The sequence below is a fragment of the Clarias gariepinus genome, chromosome 6 (assembly GCF_024256425.1).
Source record: "Clarias gariepinus isolate MV-2021 ecotype Netherlands chromosome 6, CGAR_prim_01v2, whole genome shotgun sequence".
In the NCBI taxonomy this organism is placed as follows: domain Eukaryota; kingdom Metazoa; phylum Chordata; class Actinopteri; order Siluriformes; family Clariidae; genus Clarias; species Clarias gariepinus.
In genome coordinates this window covers 34,046,436-34,063,166 of record NC_071105.1, presented here as the reverse complement: position 1 = coordinate 34,063,166, position 16,731 = coordinate 34,046,436, and the positions used below count along the sequence as shown (strand labels likewise).

The 16,731-nt window shown below is 37.9% G+C and overlaps 2 protein-coding genes across 2 annotated transcripts; one reads left to right on the top strand and one right to left on the bottom strand.

The window, feature by feature from the left end:
• Positions 1–2,430: 2,430 nt before the first annotated feature.
• Positions 2,431–7,357, bottom strand: LOC128526277 (3-mercaptopyruvate sulfurtransferase-like). The gene is made up of 2 exons (XM_053497967.1): positions 6,571–7,357; positions 2,431–3,694 (listed from the first exon to the last, which is right to left on the bottom strand). The coding sequence occupies exons 1-2, from the start codon at positions 7,154–7,156 to the stop codon at positions 3,396–3,398; spliced, it is 885 nt and encodes a 294-aa protein (XP_053353942.1). The 5' UTR covers positions 7,157–7,357; the 3' UTR covers positions 2,431–3,395.
• Positions 7,358–9,334: 1,977 nt separating this feature from the next.
• Positions 9,335–13,241, top strand: rps19bp1 (ribosomal protein S19 binding protein 1). The gene is made up of 4 exons (XM_053497968.1): positions 9,335–9,517; positions 11,521–11,688; positions 11,797–11,894; positions 12,927–13,241. Exons 1-4 carry the CDS (start codon positions 9,463–9,465, stop codon positions 13,056–13,058), a joined length of 453 nt encoding a protein of 150 aa, XP_053353943.1. The 5' UTR covers positions 9,335–9,462; the 3' UTR covers positions 13,059–13,241.
• The last annotated feature ends 3,490 nt before the right edge of the window (positions 13,242–16,731 follow it).

The window sequence follows — 16,731 nt, the reverse complement described above, 5'->3', positions numbered from 1 at the left end:
AAGCATGTTTATGACAAAAACAAAAGTAAATGTCAATAGAGAATAAAAACTTTAATTGAATATTTGTAATTACATAGTTTTAACGATTTATTGCATGGCTGAACAAGCCAGCAGTGATGTGATATGAGAAACAAACCTTTAGAGGACCCAGTCTCAAAAGGAAGTTCACCCTCATTTGGGTGATACCAGATCGCGTGACTATGAATGCATCCTTTCTATACCTATGTGCAATAAGGCAGAATGTGGCATTGTATAACAGGAAATTTATGTTAGGTAACATGATGCCAACATTGTTCAATGATGGAGACTGTAATTTAAGTTCAGAGCCACTGCAATCATAAGCCTTCATAGCAAAACTGCTTGTATCATTGCAATCCCAAGCCATATTTATGATTTCTAAATAGAACCATCTTCAGTATCTATAAACAGACCATCTGGCCCATCATGGTCTTTTCATGTGTCCCTGGTAAGCAGTACCTACCAAAAATCATCTAAAAAAAGGACAACTAGTAAACAAGCAACAAGTTTATGGGATTCATTTGTGTATATATGCGAAAACAATGGGTCCTGACATTTATGTGGATATTACTTTGATAACAGTTTAGCCATTACTGCATAGCTAGTACACCCTTTTAAATTTCCTAATGGCAGAGGCCACTGTAAGCCAGTTAATGTTCCCTGTCATACTACAAATATTGTTCAGGAATGATTTGAAGAACATGACAAATGTTCAAGGTGTTGACTTGCCCACTAAATTTCCCAGATCTCAATCTGATCATGCATCTGTGGGATGTGCTGGATAAAGAATTCAGATTCACGGAGGCCTCACCTTGCAACTTTATCAGTTATGACTGAACAGTGTACGCAGGAATGGTAAAATGTTTCCCCCTAGTGGAGTAAATGGTTACTGTATGTTTTTTATGTTTGGTGAAGGGGCCAAGGGTATATTGCATATTGCATACCTAGTATATCTAATTTTTTAGCACATATGGTTCAAACCATGCACCAGCACATTGTTGCAAATCTCCACTTTTAGTGGTTTAGAGTAAATTCCATTTTGGGGTTAAGGAGTATGTACTGGGGTATAACTACTGTACCTTACCAACCTAACAATTTTATTTAATAAAGTACAAATAATATTTGTCTTTAAAAGAGATGGGTATATTTTTAATATACTCTATATTCAATGGTGTATTAAAAAAAAAGAAACATGCAAATTTACAGGGATGCATTGTATCTGTCGAATATTGCATTTATTTCTGTAGCTAGTATCTCTTAAAGCAGTCAATACGATTTAAATGGTTCAAAGCTCTAAGATAATCAACTGTTATCGGCATCCCAAAATGCAGAATTACTGCACACTCAATAAGAAGGCATTGCATTTCATGTCACAACAGCTGCCATTTAGACAGTGTTTGATATGGGAAGCATGTTTGGAAGTTATAATTACCTAAACATATATACTCATATAAACTTTATATAAATGATCTTTCCTTTTTATTCATTTAATTCAACTTGGAAGTACTATAAAATTTATTAATTATTATTTAATTAATGCAGCTTAAGAGTACAGTATATTCACCATGATTATTTAATCACACAAGTGAAAAATAATCAGATAAAGAAGAGAGGGAAAGAGAGAAATATAGATTAGGTAAGCATTAACTCTGATTCAGTCCGAAAGTCATTCAGGTAATAGGACATCTACATGCTGAGACCTTTGGATATGTTATGATAGTGTTTTAAACACACTTTAACAGCCTCTTCTCCCCTTCTTTGGGAGCAGAAATTTTCCAGGAGGTTTGGGATCTGGTTTAATTGTTAAGCGAGTACAGAATTTGTGGAAACATTAGCTGGGTTTTTTAATATCAGAAAATTATTGGGGTTATAACTGGGCTTTAATGGTTTCTTACTTTATCCTACTTGCTATTTGGAAAGTTAGCTAATTGGGCTGCTATTTACTAAACCAATGAAGTAAATGTCTACCCAATCAACTTTTCTTTTACCCAACTTTAAAAGAAATGGATATATTTTTAATATACTCTATATTCAATGGTGTATTTAAAAAAAAAAGAAACATGCTAATTTACAGGGATGCATTGTATCTGCCGAATATTGCATTTATTTCTGTAGCTAGTATCTCTTAAAGCAGTCAATACGATTTAAATGCTTCAAAGCTCTAAGATAATCAACTGATATCAGCATCCCAAAATGCAGAATTACTGCAGTATCTAGTTTAGTATCCCATCCAGACAGCAGTCATGGGAAGATCATACAATTTGCCACAGATTTTGTTGTTTTAGCCTTGAATTACAAGCATATGCCCAAAAGCTTTACTGGAAATGCTGACAAGTTAGCAAGGTGGTTCTTTTGTAAATTGTCTCCCTTTGCATTCTATCTACTTACAGTATAAAAAAACAATATTCAAAATGTGATGAAATATTTAATTTATTTTCATTTAAAGGACAACTTTTTGCCAAACATTCACACACTATTATACCCTTCTCCCATTATATAGTAGCATGAATAGTACAGATGAGGATTGTTAACTAAAAGCAGTAATGTACAGTATCCTCCAGGTTGTTCTGTACAGTTAGACAAGCTACTGGAAATTTAGCTAATTAGAATGCTGGTAAAATGTAATGCTAGCCAGATAGCAAAATAGCTATCCAGAACATTATTTTGTTTTGTATCCTATATAGTTATAAAAACAATATAAAAAAAAAAAACAAGATTTAACAAATTGCCAAAGAAGTTGTTGTTAGTGGTCACAAGGATTGCTTGACAAAATTTTGCTCCCCGTTATACCTGCTTTATCTGAGGTAAATTTTAGCATTCAAGCAAAGCAAATACTAACAGAAGAGTTCTGTAACTCTAGTCAGATTGCTAGAGATGTAGTTAACAGGAATGAGTGTTTATGAGTTGTAGTGGTAGCTAGTTAGCAAACTAACTGGTCAATATACTAAGTTAGCATTCTATCTACGTAGAAAGAATGATGCAACCTTTTCCCTATTTTCCAAAAACACTGTATTTTTTCTTCTTCACCACTCCTGAGGTAAGTTGTGTGAAGAAAGTCAACAAGGGCATATTCAAACCAATATAAACCACAGGATATTTCTGTAATTCTTGACCCATTGCTGGAAATATATGCAATAGTGCTAGCTCATTGGAGTGCTAGCTAGATAGCAAACAACATGGACAATGTACTGGCTAGTTTTTCCTGAGAAAGACAATATTCATATTAAGAACATCATTTTTTTCTTCTTCCCTTGGGTGCGGATATGAAAAGAGATTGGTCTTTAAAGTTGTTTCAGCTTTCACAACCCCTTGGGTTTAATTTTGGGTTTATGTTCAAAAAGTGAGTTAATGACTTTTTTGGGCACTTTTCCCATTTGTCACAAATGTTTTCCTCGTCCCTCGGAGATGACGTCCTCAGGGGGTGCACGTGTGTAAAACTCAGACCAACCGCCGTCGTAGATGCTCACGTTCGGCTGCCCACATACGTGGGCTGCCAGAGCAACATGACACGCCGTCACTGCTGAGCCGCACGTAACACAGAATGGACGCTGTAGATCGACACCAGCCTGCTGAAACAGTGCCTTCAGCTGCTCCATGGGAAGAAATAAGCCCGAGGGACCCAACAAAGATGTAAACGGTATATTGATGGAACCGGGGATGTGGCCAGATTCAGTGTCTGCCATACACACACACAGTCACACAAACACAAATCATAAGGTTAGTGAATTTATAGTAATTAAATGCAATTTATTTATTCATATAGTGCCGTTAAGAATAAAAATTGGGGAGAGGAGAATGAAATGTATAAATCAGAATGATCAGATCCCTGACAATATCCATAATAGTAAAATAATTATTGGTTTACTAAAACTATTAGATTAATAACAACTTTGGTTCAACAACAGTAAAACTAATAAAAACAAATGTATATTAAAACTGGATCACACTGGATCACATTAAAAAAAATCCATTCTTCAAAGCAATTTGCTTTTCATTATTCTGGAAAGTAAAAGTTAATCAGACAACAGTATTCTCAGAAGTTTGCGACATATGACCTTTGGACTCTGTGACAGCACATACTGTATGCATGCTGTGTTCAGACAAATGATGCAAGCACCACAAGCAGATCAATTATGCACAATATAAGATAAAGCAAATGTTCATAATTAACTCATTGTTTTGTAAAACTAACGTAGTTCAGCAATATTGTGCAGCTCCAGTCATTGTGAAGATCCACTATAAGTCAGAAGTCCATTTTTGATGTGAGCTCGACAGATTCTTTCCCTGTTTAATTCTTTGCTTATAGATTGTAAATAAGCATTATGTCATACGTGTATAGGAAATTATGCGGTTATAGGAAAATAGGCAGCGAGTCATGTGATGAAGCCCAACATGAAGCACAGCTATTGTTACCTTATTTTCTTTTCTCTGTTGTCAATAAGTTAATAAAATGAAGTAAGGTCAAAACCAAAAAAGCTGTCATGTTGGGAAACTTTATGTTACAGTTTTACCTTTGAGTGATGAAACTGGAAACTCCTTTCCACGTTAAGCTGGAAAATCACTTGTTGGTAAAAAAAAACAAAAAACAAAAAGCAAAGTCATGGTAATCTAACCGGCTAGTCAGGTTCAGGATCTGTCGCTCCCTCATTTCAGTTCATTTAAATTAGGCTTCACTGACATGATCATAATAAGACAGTATTGCCAAAGTGTATAGGCTTTGACAATAATGGAACAGAAAAACAAGAGTAACTGTAGGTTTAACCATATAGGGATAATAAAGAAAGTAAAAATCTGCATAGGGACAGAAAAAGTGAAAGGACAGAGTCAGATGCTTGTATTGCAGTGGATAAACTGCGCCATCTTGGTATAAGCATGGATAGTGCAATCTCTCTCTCTCTTACACACACACCCACACGTCATGCACGTACACACAAGAGAGAGAGAGAGAAAGAGAGAGAGAGAGAGATTGCACTATTCATGCTTATACCAATATGGCACAATTTATGGAGAAAGATAAGATATCAGTTAGCAGCAGTTTTAGGAAGCTGGGGTGAAAGAGCAGGGTCAGCCAGGATACCTTACCCTTGGAGCTGATCAAAGGCCTTGCTCAAGGGCTCAACAGTGGTAGCTTGGCGGTGCTAGGGTTTGAGCCCCCAGCCTTCCAAAAAGTAACCCAGTGGCCAAAAATATTAAGACAACATATGCCATATATTATAGTTCTCCCTGTGTACAAAACAGACTGAATTGTTGCGTTAATTAAATTTAGCTGGCCTAGTTAATGGATGGACCAAATATGTTGCAGGACTTTTATTTTCTGAAGCCGGGGTGTACATCTCTACACAAAAATGTCTAAAAATAGCTAAATCTCAAGTGAATTCTCAAGCGCCTGTGCCAAATTTCTGTACATGATCTTCAGGAAGCAATCAAGCAGGCATGGATTGAGGAAGTGACACCAGACATCTTTTTGACTCCACACTGTAAAATCTCCAACTAGATAAATGTTGACTGAATTAATATTCTATTGTTGGCCCAACTTCTTACAGTGGCATTTGTTAAGCATGGAATACATTGTGTCCTTGAAAACTTTGAAGACACATGCTGATTAAACTAAAAAAATTAAGTTGAGCCAGCAATTTAACTTCCCTGAGATGGAATCACATGGTCTTTTACAGACTCTGGTGGTATATCACTCTATTGATATCTTTTATTTTTATAATAACTAGATATTCTGAGAAATTTATTTATGTTTTTCTCTTCAAGTAGTTTTAGGAGTGATAAGGTCTGTGTTCTTAACACTGAAGTCTAAAAGTACTGGACGTACACCTTTAAAGTGAAACCAAACTATTTCTATTGGACTTGGAGAGACATGCTCTCCTCAGATTCACATGTTAAGAAACAAACTCTTGTTGCCATGGACACTTTTTTTTTTTTTTTACATCTGGTGTTTTCAAGGTATTTTACTGACCTTTTAGCAAAATAGAACCTTTATTCTCTTGTTTGATGCAGTTAATTGTTTTAACTTTAACAAGTATTGAAAGATTTTTTTTTTTAATAAAGTTTGTGTGTTTTAATTGTTAGGTGTATTGTTAAAGAAAAACAATCAACAAACAAACAACTACATCAATGGTCTACAATGGGAGACAACTTACCTTTTTGAGAAGATGAAAAGTTGGGCTAAGTCAACCCTGGAGAAATATTATTAATTGAGCACACAACCAATCCTACATGAACTGGTTTGAATATTTATGTTACAAGTTGAGTCAACCTAAGATTTTAAACTGGGTACATGTTGTGTTAATTAGTTAGTTCACTGCATAAAATAACAAATCCTTCTTAGGATCTTGACTTGATTGTCATAATTTAAAAAGGTGAGCGTCATTAAAACATCAAATTTCACTTTTGCCTTACTGATGCTAAACTTGAAAGAAAGATCAAAAGAACATGAAGCCTGTTTTGCACAACAGATAGTCAGTAAAGTTATATCCTACATGGCCACACATCAGATTACCTGTCAATTCTTAGACACCTATGGTCTCATCCTTATACACTTACTGTCTCTAGGCTCAGGGTCTTTTCCTCTAAATCTCCCCGCAGGGCGCGCGTCCACCACCTGAAACTCTTTGGTCTCGATATTCTCCAAAATGTCCTGGTAGGTTTTCACCCACGTCTGGTTCGGCGTGGCCCGGTAGTCCGTGGGCTCCGGCTTAACGCGCTTTTCTGTCACCGGGTACCCTTCCTGCTCCCAGTGCTTCATGCCTCCGTCCAGCACGGACACAGCACCGTGACCGAACACCCGGAACATCCACCAGACGCGCGGCGCGGAAAACGAGCCCTGCTCGCTCGCGTCGTAAACCACCACGTGTGCGTCGTTGGACACCCCAAGGCGCGAGACGTACTCGGCGAACGTGCCGGCCGGCGGGAGCATGTGATCCAGCGGAGAGGTCCGGTCACTGCAGCGGTCCAGGTCGAAATACGCCGCCCCGGGTATGTGTCGCTTCTTGAAGTCGCTCGCGGAGTTACGCTTTAGTTTCGGTAAGTACCAGGACGCGTCCAGGAGCCGCACTTTGGCACCGGCGCGCGTCTTCATGGCCTCGGACAGCCACTTGGCTGTAACCAGCGCTCTGGTGTGGATCGACATCGCGGAGTAATGGTGCGTTAATTCCCGACAGCTCAATATAAATCCAGGTGCTGGATGATTCACCAGTGAATCGGTTCGTTTGGGAACGACTCTTCTGCAGGAACTCAGCAAATCGGGTTTTAGAATTTAGCTCAATTAGAATGAGAATTCGCTCAAACAACATAAACAAAAGTTTATCATAAAGTACACGACTCTATCCTACTTTACTATGTAAATACAGGCAATGCAACGTGGTTCATTGAAGAAAAGGTGACGCGACCAATCCCGCCCTCTGAATTAGCATATTAAAATAAAAAGAATGACTCGGCAACTTCGTAGTAATATGTAAAGTTTCGAATCTTCTATTTGCCTAAAATAGAAAGATGGGATAGAATAAAAATATTTCATTACAATAAAGGGAAAATTGCCGTACAAAATTACAATTAAACCAAAGATAGGATTTTCAATTTAAAAAAAAAAAAATTATGTACAAATTTCCTGATGTACAAAATGTACAATAAAATATAATTGAAGTGATGTGGGTGTCAGCAGCTGTATTATTGTCCATATTCTAAAGTGCAAGTGAGTCCAGATTTTATGTGTCAAACAAAAACAACAAATGTGCAACATTTGAGTTGTCTGCAAATGTGCAATGTAGCGAGTAATTCGCTCCATCAAACAGGTGTGAAAGAAAACAAAAGCAAGTCTGATCAGTTTAGTTATTTGTGCTGTTCTGGTTGAGTGCCTGAATAGCCTGCGGGAAGAAGCTCCTCTTCAGTCTCTTTGTGTTGGCCTTCAGGGAGCGGAAGTGCTTTCCTGACTACAACAGCGAGAACGGTCCATGGTTGGGGTGGCTGAGGTCCTTCATTATCTTCCTAGCCTTTGTCCAGCACCGCTTGCTGTAGATTCAGTGGAGGTCAGGGAGCTTGGTGCAGATGATGCGTTCATCAGATCTCACCACCCTCTGTAGAGCTCGTCTGTCCCCAAACCAGGTTGTAATGTTTCCTGTCAGGATGCTCTCTGTGGTGCAGGAGTAAAAATTACTAAGCACCTTGGATGGCTGTCTTAAGTTTCTGCAGCGCCTGGTAAAGACGTTGTCTGCATTTTTTACCATAACAGGTCTTGAGTGATGTGAACACTGAGGTACTGGAAGCTGTGCATTCTCTTTACTGGAGCCTCATTGATGACAGGGACCTGGTAGGTCCTCTTGTGTTTTGTGTTGCAGTCTATTATCGACTCCTTTGTCTTGTTTCATTATTGTCAGATGCTCTGAGTAAGGGTGTCCTGCAAATGCTGTTTGAGCATTACTAGAAAAGGATTTCAATTACGACACCAATCTTTACTTATTATATAATTTATTATTATTTTTTAGGCTATAAATATAATTAATGGTAATCTCTGTTGGCACAAGAGGAAAACACTTTGTATGATATTATTAAAAAAGTAATCAAGTTAAGGATTATAAAAGCATGATACCACTCCGTCATTGGTTTGTAAGGGCAGTGAAGCGCAAGTTCATGGAATCAAATGTCATGATTGGTTTTTAGGCTTTTATTTGCATTTCAAGATTTTGTAATGTAGTAATATGCTTGTTATAGTTTGTAGTTTATATTGTGTTTCCAAAGGGTCATTTAACATCTCAGAAAGTTACTAAGGTTTAAAATGTCCCAGGGGCTTTATAAAATATTAAAACATTTATAAATTGTATTATTATTACTATTGTAATTATTTATTGATTTTTATTTTGCTTAATGTGGGTTAGCATCATGGTTAGCACTTAGGTCGCCTTGCACCTCCAGGGTCCGGGTTCAAGTCCCGGCCAGGCTCGATTCCCGTCTCTGTGTGCATGGAGTTTACATGTTCTCCCAGTGTTTGGTGGGTTTTCTCCGGGTACTCCGGTTGCCTTCCACAGTCCAAAGACAGGTAGGTTAATTAGCGTTCTCAAATTGCCCAGATTGAACAGTGTGAATGAGTGTATTAGTGTGTTTATGCCTGTGTGCCCTGCGATGGATTGGCACCCTGTCCTTGGTGTACCCTACTGCCTCGTGCCCTAAGTCTCTTGGGATAGGCTCCAGGTCCCCGCGACCCTGAATACAGAATTTGGCGGAAATGACAATGAGTGAGTGAGTGAGTGAGTTAGCATCAGGTATAACAAAGATTTTTATGTGGAACCTTCCACCACTGTCGTAGTTTCTAGACGACTTCTAAAAGTGTAACACGCAAATGAGGCACATGCTGCGGAAGTACAGCGCTAATTACATGTTTGATTTTTTTTTTTACTCAAATTTACATTATACAGCTTTAAATAACCATCTGAATATTGCACCATGTCGATTTCAGTGTTAAAAAGGGGACTTGAACTGCTTAATGAAGATCTTAAAGGTAAACAGTATATTTTATTCTGGAACTTTAGTGGCTAGCTAGCTAACGGTAGCTCAGAAACCTAAGACATACAAAATGTGTATATAAAGAAAGAAAGAAGAAAGGCAGTTACAGAAGAGTAAAGGTGTTTTTCTCCCCACATAGGTGAACTTTACAACAATGCTTCGATCTTTATTTTTGGGGTTAGATAACAGGAGAAACAAAAGCTATTGGTTTGAGCCACAGTAAAATAAATGTTTGAATAAAGAGTTTAGGTACCACATACATGTCAGATGCTTCTACTGTTCATTGAGGTTTTGTGTAAAAACACAAACACATTGAGGTAGTGTGTAAAACACAGGTGTAAACAAACAGGCCACACTTAGTTAAGTGTCAAGTAGGCCAAAACAGAAGGGGAAAATCAGATTATGCAGAAAACACATTAACAGTATCATGTAATGAGTGTGTTTTGTTAGGGAAAAAGACTGGTGCACTTCAGAAAACAGATTAAATTACAAGGAAATGGGATTAGGAAGAAATACTGGAGTAAAACATCAAGACACCAGCCAGGACAGACATTCTAAGCAGAAGCATACGAAATCGTTGTTGGACTTTCGTTTTGTTTCCATCACTGAGACCAGTGCATGGAGCATTTGAGCATTTGGTGGGAACTGGCAGCCGAGAAACCCACCACTAACCCCCCCAATGCCGCTTTCATTCTAAGACTTTGTAAAATGGTTTAAAGACCACAAAGTGAAAGCCCTGGTCTGAATCCCTTAGACAGTTGTCGTTGTCCACTCCAACTGAGGGTGTGTCCTACCAATAAGGCCTTATAACCTGAAAAGAATTTAGTTAAAAGGAATAAAAATTCCACTAAAGTAATATGAGATCATTTTATGCCAAGCCTTTTCGAGTAAAAGGCAGTGCTATTAGATAATGGCGAAGTGTATGTGAATATTCGACCTGCTAAATATCTGATATGTGCGCATCTGTGCACGTACGAGGTAAACCATTTGTACATTACAGGATTTTGGCTGTGACTTATTGCCATATTCCTGTGTACAGTCCTGTCCTCGCCCCTAATGATTTCTGCATGTTTGGGTAATTAAAGATGTTCGTGGGAGGCCGGTGTTTCAGAGGTGAAGAAGGCAGTCTGGTCAAGGCTCAAGCGTACTGAGAAAACTTTCTACCTTGATATGGTGTCCAAGGACTATTGAAACACTGGAATAATTGCATTAGTGTAACAGGGGATTATATAGAGATATAAAAGGAATTTTTATTTTCATAACTGTTTTCTGTTTTTGTGTACTATTAAAAGTTTTGGTTTGACTAGACCGCCTCTTGTATATATGTATTCATGCTCATTTATGTATTTCAGTATTTCCATTCATTGTAGATTTGTATATAAAAGGCTGCATGTAAGCACTATCACTACGCCAAGCCTATGGAAAAGTTCCTAGTTTTGCAGTCATGAAAGTGTACCTTGATCTTTTAATCCAGTGGTGTTGCACAATTCATGTGCAATGTAGATCTTTTGACTCATCAGAATGAGGCTAGCTCCATTTATCCATTTATTTATTTGAAAGAAAACACATGAGAAAGCAACTCTCTGTCTGCAAATGAGATTTAGAGACGAGGTTGCATAGCTGGAGTTCTGACCAGATTAGGGATTATCTAGCTAGCTATCTTAGGTGTGAAATTGTTGTTGTTGCTTTCAATCATTCAGTCCTTGATCAATCTGAACTTTGATCATGTTCTATTTGTGTGTGGGTTTTTTTTTTGTTTAAATAAATATAATAGTCAGATGATAATAATTACCCAATGTTTGTGTGAAAATGTGACAATCAATAAGAAGACATCAGGTGTTATAATGATAAAGGGTTTGTCAGGTAAGTACTTTTATGATGAGTCTCTGTACCTTGCACTGGCGAAAGCAGTTGAAGTATTTATGAAGCTATGCTCAGTCACTGTGAAACATTCCAAAAGATAACAATCAACTGCATGGTCTTTCTCGCACTTTGAAGATGTGACCAAGGGACAGAAGAAGAAGAGGACCAAGAAGGCGTCAGTGATGGAGCAGATTAGTACCAATAAACAGGGTGTTCGGAAGCAGATCCGACGACTACAGGCCCACAAAACGAGCAGAAAGAATAAAGCCACAGTCAAAGACAAACAGATCAGAAATGCTTTAGGTGAGCGATTATCAATTAACTTTGAACAGTAATAAATGCATATATCCTTAGAGTGGATCCATCATACTTTGGGCTAAAACTGTGAATTGCTTCGTTTTCTCATTGCAGAGGAATACAAAAAGAAGCAGAAGAAAAGTCAGCTCGATTCCAACCTGCAGTACTTCCTAAAAACCACCCATAAAATGCAGGAGACCTGCACAAATAAGGTATTTAATGTAATATGCAGTGCATTAGATTTTTCACAATTTCATACCTGGATCTGTTGTAACTTATATAAACTTTGATATACAGTCTAGTTAAGAATATGTTTTATGAAACGCTTTAACTCTTTAGCTGTTTAACGGATATATTGAGCTATATCTGTTTTGTAGTTTTTGTTTTTACAAATCATTCATATGCAAAAACATTTTTATATTTTGGCCGAGCTTTGATTACAGCACGCAGCGTGGTGTCAAATGTGTGTGTGAAAATGATTCATGCTCCCATAATCTCTCTTCACAATTTCACTCTTGGATATCCCTGTGTCATCAGGGAAGATGTGATAACCTGGTCATTCTAAACAATCAGGTCTTCATCTGACTTCATTTTAAATGTTGCCGTGCCTAGATCTGACCAGATTATAACACCGCCTCCAAAGGCTTGTACAGTGGGGACTCTCCCATCACTCTGGAGCACTTACCTTCACTTAACGTGGAAATGTTCTTACTTTCACTGTTAAACATAAATGTGATTCCTTTTGGCCATGTTTTAAATGGTTTAAGTTGCATCATCAAAGTCATCTCTGTTCATGTTCATTTGTTACTTTTTTTTAAACACTTTTTTAAAGTTAACAGTAAAGCATTATTCGTGCAGATTTTAATAATGTGTTGGAGAGTTCCTAACCCAATGGCAGCCATTCCAAAAGTCACCTTCGTTGCTTGCTTTGTTTGATGCAGTCCATTCTGAAACAGCATCTTTTTTTTTTTTGGTTAGGCAGCATATATTTTAAATACATTTTGTGTAGATATAGATATACATCAGGCAGCATAGGGGCATAGTGGTTAGCACTGTCGCCTTTTACCTCCAGGGTTCAGGTCTGATTCCCGCATCGGGACTGTGTTTCAGTTTTAAACTCGGACTGAAAGTAAATGAATTTTGACATTAAAATAAAACTTAACGTTTTTTTACAGTATGCATCATGAAACAGAGCAAATGCATATCCAGTTATTGAAGCTCATAGTTTCCTGTCTGTGTTTTAGATTGTGCAGCAGAACGCAGGGCGCCTGTCTCGGCACCAGCCAGAGAAACGGGTCAAGAAACAAGAAGAGCAATCCATTTTCACGGAGGCAGAATTCCAAAAATTTGAGCAGGAATATTTTTCTAATCTTTGATATTACTATGGACTACTGTGGACACTTGTGCAGTGATGTAAAAAAGGAATTCTGCATTTCAGGAAAACTTCTCGAGAAGTCAGATGGACAGACATGCCAGAAATGTAGTTTCGCTTTTTTATTATTTTTTCTTCCCCTATTCGCGTTTTTTTGGAAATAAATTAGTTGGATGGTTTGCTGAAAGCTGTGTGTCATGTTGTATCTATGATTTAAGGGCATATTTGATAAGGTTTGCAGATCTTAAACATACATGTTTTTTGCTTACACATTTTGGTTGGGGAAAAACATTATACAGTATATTAAAATATAGGTACATTGTTTTATACATGTACAAATACCCCATCCCCCCCCCTTCCACACACACACACACACACACACATACTGTACATGTACACAGACAAGTTTGTGCACATGTACAAAAAACATGCATTGCTTTTATTAACCTTTAAACATGTACACCAGGGGTACATAGAAGATGACCCTGGGGCTCAGCCATGCTAAGCTAAGCCTTTATTTGTCACATACACAGTACATTACGACACAGTGAAATTCTTTACATATTCCAGCATAACTGGTAGCCATGATGCAGCGCCCCTGGAGCAGATAGAGCCGCTCAAGGGGTCCCCAACAATGGCAACCTTGTGGAGCTGGAGATTGAACCGATCTTCAAATTAATAAGTCAGTGCCTTAGCTCTCTGAGGTAGGGGTAAAAGAGGTGGGGGTACAGTAAGTGTAGAAAATTCAACTCAAAATCAAACATCTAACACATCATCTACACTCACCAGAAGCCACCTCATTATGTACACCTTGATATTACTGGGTTAAACTGCCTTTTGCCTTGACTGGCTTAATTTTTCAAGCCAAAGTGCTGGAAACATTTCACAGGGTTTTTGGCCCATATTGCATGATACTATCATGCAGTTGCTGCACATTTGTTGACTGCATATCCATGAGGCAGATCTTCTGTTCCACCACATCACAGAGGATTAAAAGCTGGTGCCTGTGGAGGCCATTTAAAGCCAGTAAACTGGTTTCCTTTAAACAGGTTTCTTCAGCAAAATTGTCATGTTAGGAAAAAAGTTTTAGATCTGTTTTTTTTTTTTTTTTTTTTTAGATTTTAGTTTTGTATCATGGTGTGTTATTAAATGTGGTCTTAAAGTGATGAAGATGGTCAGCAACAAAACTCAGGTGGGCTGTGGCATGTAAATGATGCTTTGGGTACTAATGAACCCAAAGTAAGCAACAGAAATATCCCCCACACCATTACACCACCACCAGCTTGAAGGTAGGATGGATCCATGCTTTGATGTTAATGACAAATTCTGACGCTACCATCAGAGCAGGAATTAAAACTCATCAGACCTGGCAACATTTTTTCCAATCTTCTTGTCCAATTATTAAGACCCCATGCAGTCGTAGTCTCAGTTTCCTGATGTTAGCTAAGAGGATTGGTGCTCGCTGTGGTTTGGCATGTTGTGCATTCAGAGATGGTTTTCAGCAATAACATACAGTAATGAGATGTTATTTGAGTTACTGTTGCTTTTCTATCAGCTTAAACCAGGCTGGCCATTCATCTCTGACTTCTGGCATCAGCAAGACATTTTTGCCCACAGATCTGCCCCTCACTAGATATTTTCTCTTTTTCAGGTTCAGAAATACGCCCACCAGCTGGTATGGCACCAACAACCATACCACACTCAAAGTCACGTTCTTCCCTATTCTGCTGCTCGAATTGAACTTCAGCAGTGTCTACATGCCTAAATGCATTAAGTTGCTGGCATGCGATTGACTGATTAGATAGTTGCATTAATGTGCATTTGAACAGGGGTACCTAACCTGAAATGGCCCGTCAGTGTATGTCTTGATGTGAAATAAAATACATATAGAAATGGGTTCTAGAGTCAAATCTTTTCAAGAGTTTTTCAACCCCTGTGCAATAGAGTTTTTTCCAGTCTTTTCCAGTATAAAGCTCTGAGAAGTTCTGCTTTAAAATATACTGTACTGATCAGGCAGATCTCTGGGTTGAAGTTCAAGTGTATAAACACTGTGTAAGAAATTTTGACAACCACCTCCCTTAGTTTAACACATGCAGTTTAGTTACCAGTCTCGGTAATAAACAATTAAGAGCCGTTATGAAAGCTTTACAGAACATACGGTAAGTAGCAGACACATCTTAGTATTAACTGTTCAAAAGAGATTTTTGCATTTTTTAGATGCCTTCAGCATTGTTTTACAATGTAGAAAGTAGTAATCAAGAAGGACCATGGAATTAAAAGGTGTGTCCAGGCTTTTGACTGATAGTGTATGTTCTCATGTTCCCCTGATAGTGTAACAGTGTTATTTAGCTGTTCATGGTTTGTGTTTAGTCATTTTTTTTTTCTTCTGTTATGTTTCAGATTAAACGCCCATATAGAGGTTCTCCTTCCATGGCCCATTTTCTGACATTTCTTTTGAGACAGATACTAGTACGTTATATAGCATGGAAATCTGCCCTCTGGACTGAGAATTTTGGGACGTTATCGGTTTTAAATGTATCAATGTGTGTTCAGGATATTTGTTCCGCTGGCAAATTAGGTTTCTGAGTATTTAAAGAAGTGTTTTCTTGGGATATTGAATGCAGTTGAGATCATCTAACATTAATTGCTTTTTACACCAGACATAACCTTCCTATTTTATCAGCATTGCATCTAGTGGCTAGGGTTTGGACATTTAGATGGAATTGAAGACTTTCATTTAAAACTGATTAACTTAGTGCAAAAGAGGTGATGATGTACTACGTTTTTGTTTTTAAATTTAACTGAAAATGTACCTGAAAATGGATAAAAAGCATTATAACCACCACGTTTCTAGGAAAGGTTCCCAGTATTTTTTAAAGCATGGGTGTGAGAATTTCTGATCAGGTAAGGAGTCATAGGGTGCAGTCAGCCTTTCAACATTTCACCATTCTAATGTATTCAGAAGGCTTGAGGTCTTTATTTAACCTCATCCCCTCTTTATTCAACCCATGTTTTAGTTAATATTCTTTTTATGGAAGCCTCAGTATGAAGTCCTGTGTAAAACTGTTGTTCTAATAGTTTTATAGTCAAGTTCTGCTTCTGCCTGCTTGGACTATCCAGTAATTTACCAAAGGGGGAAATAACAGGAAATTATTAATAATTATTTAAAAATGAAGGACCGTCTATAAGGGTGTGTTGAATTCAGTATCCGAACACTTTGGAATGGTTAAATGTTGTGACAGCCTAAGCATGACAATAAAACACAACATGCGTTAAATATGCCGAGAAACGGGTTCTGCAGCTTCATGTGTAAAGTTAAGTATGTGTTTGCGGGAAAGCCTGGCAGTGAGCAACATGCTTCGAGAGAGGTGCGACATCAAAAACTGCACTTTTCTCTGCAATATATGATAACAAGAAAAAAGGTATTAGTGGGGGGTGGGTAAAGTTTCATCCGGAAGGAAGGGATGTCGCAAGTGAGTATTTCTGTTTTCACCTAATTATTGTGTAAATTGTTGATGAATACAGTAGCTCAATGTTTACAGTGTAGAATTTGCCCTACTTGTATGTTTAGGAAGAAAGTTCCAAGCTTAAATGTCCAGCTCGTCCACCGCCTCCTGACCCCTCGAAGCTACGAGGTTTACGTCTTTCCAGGCTTGCCCACGTAGATGAAGAACCTG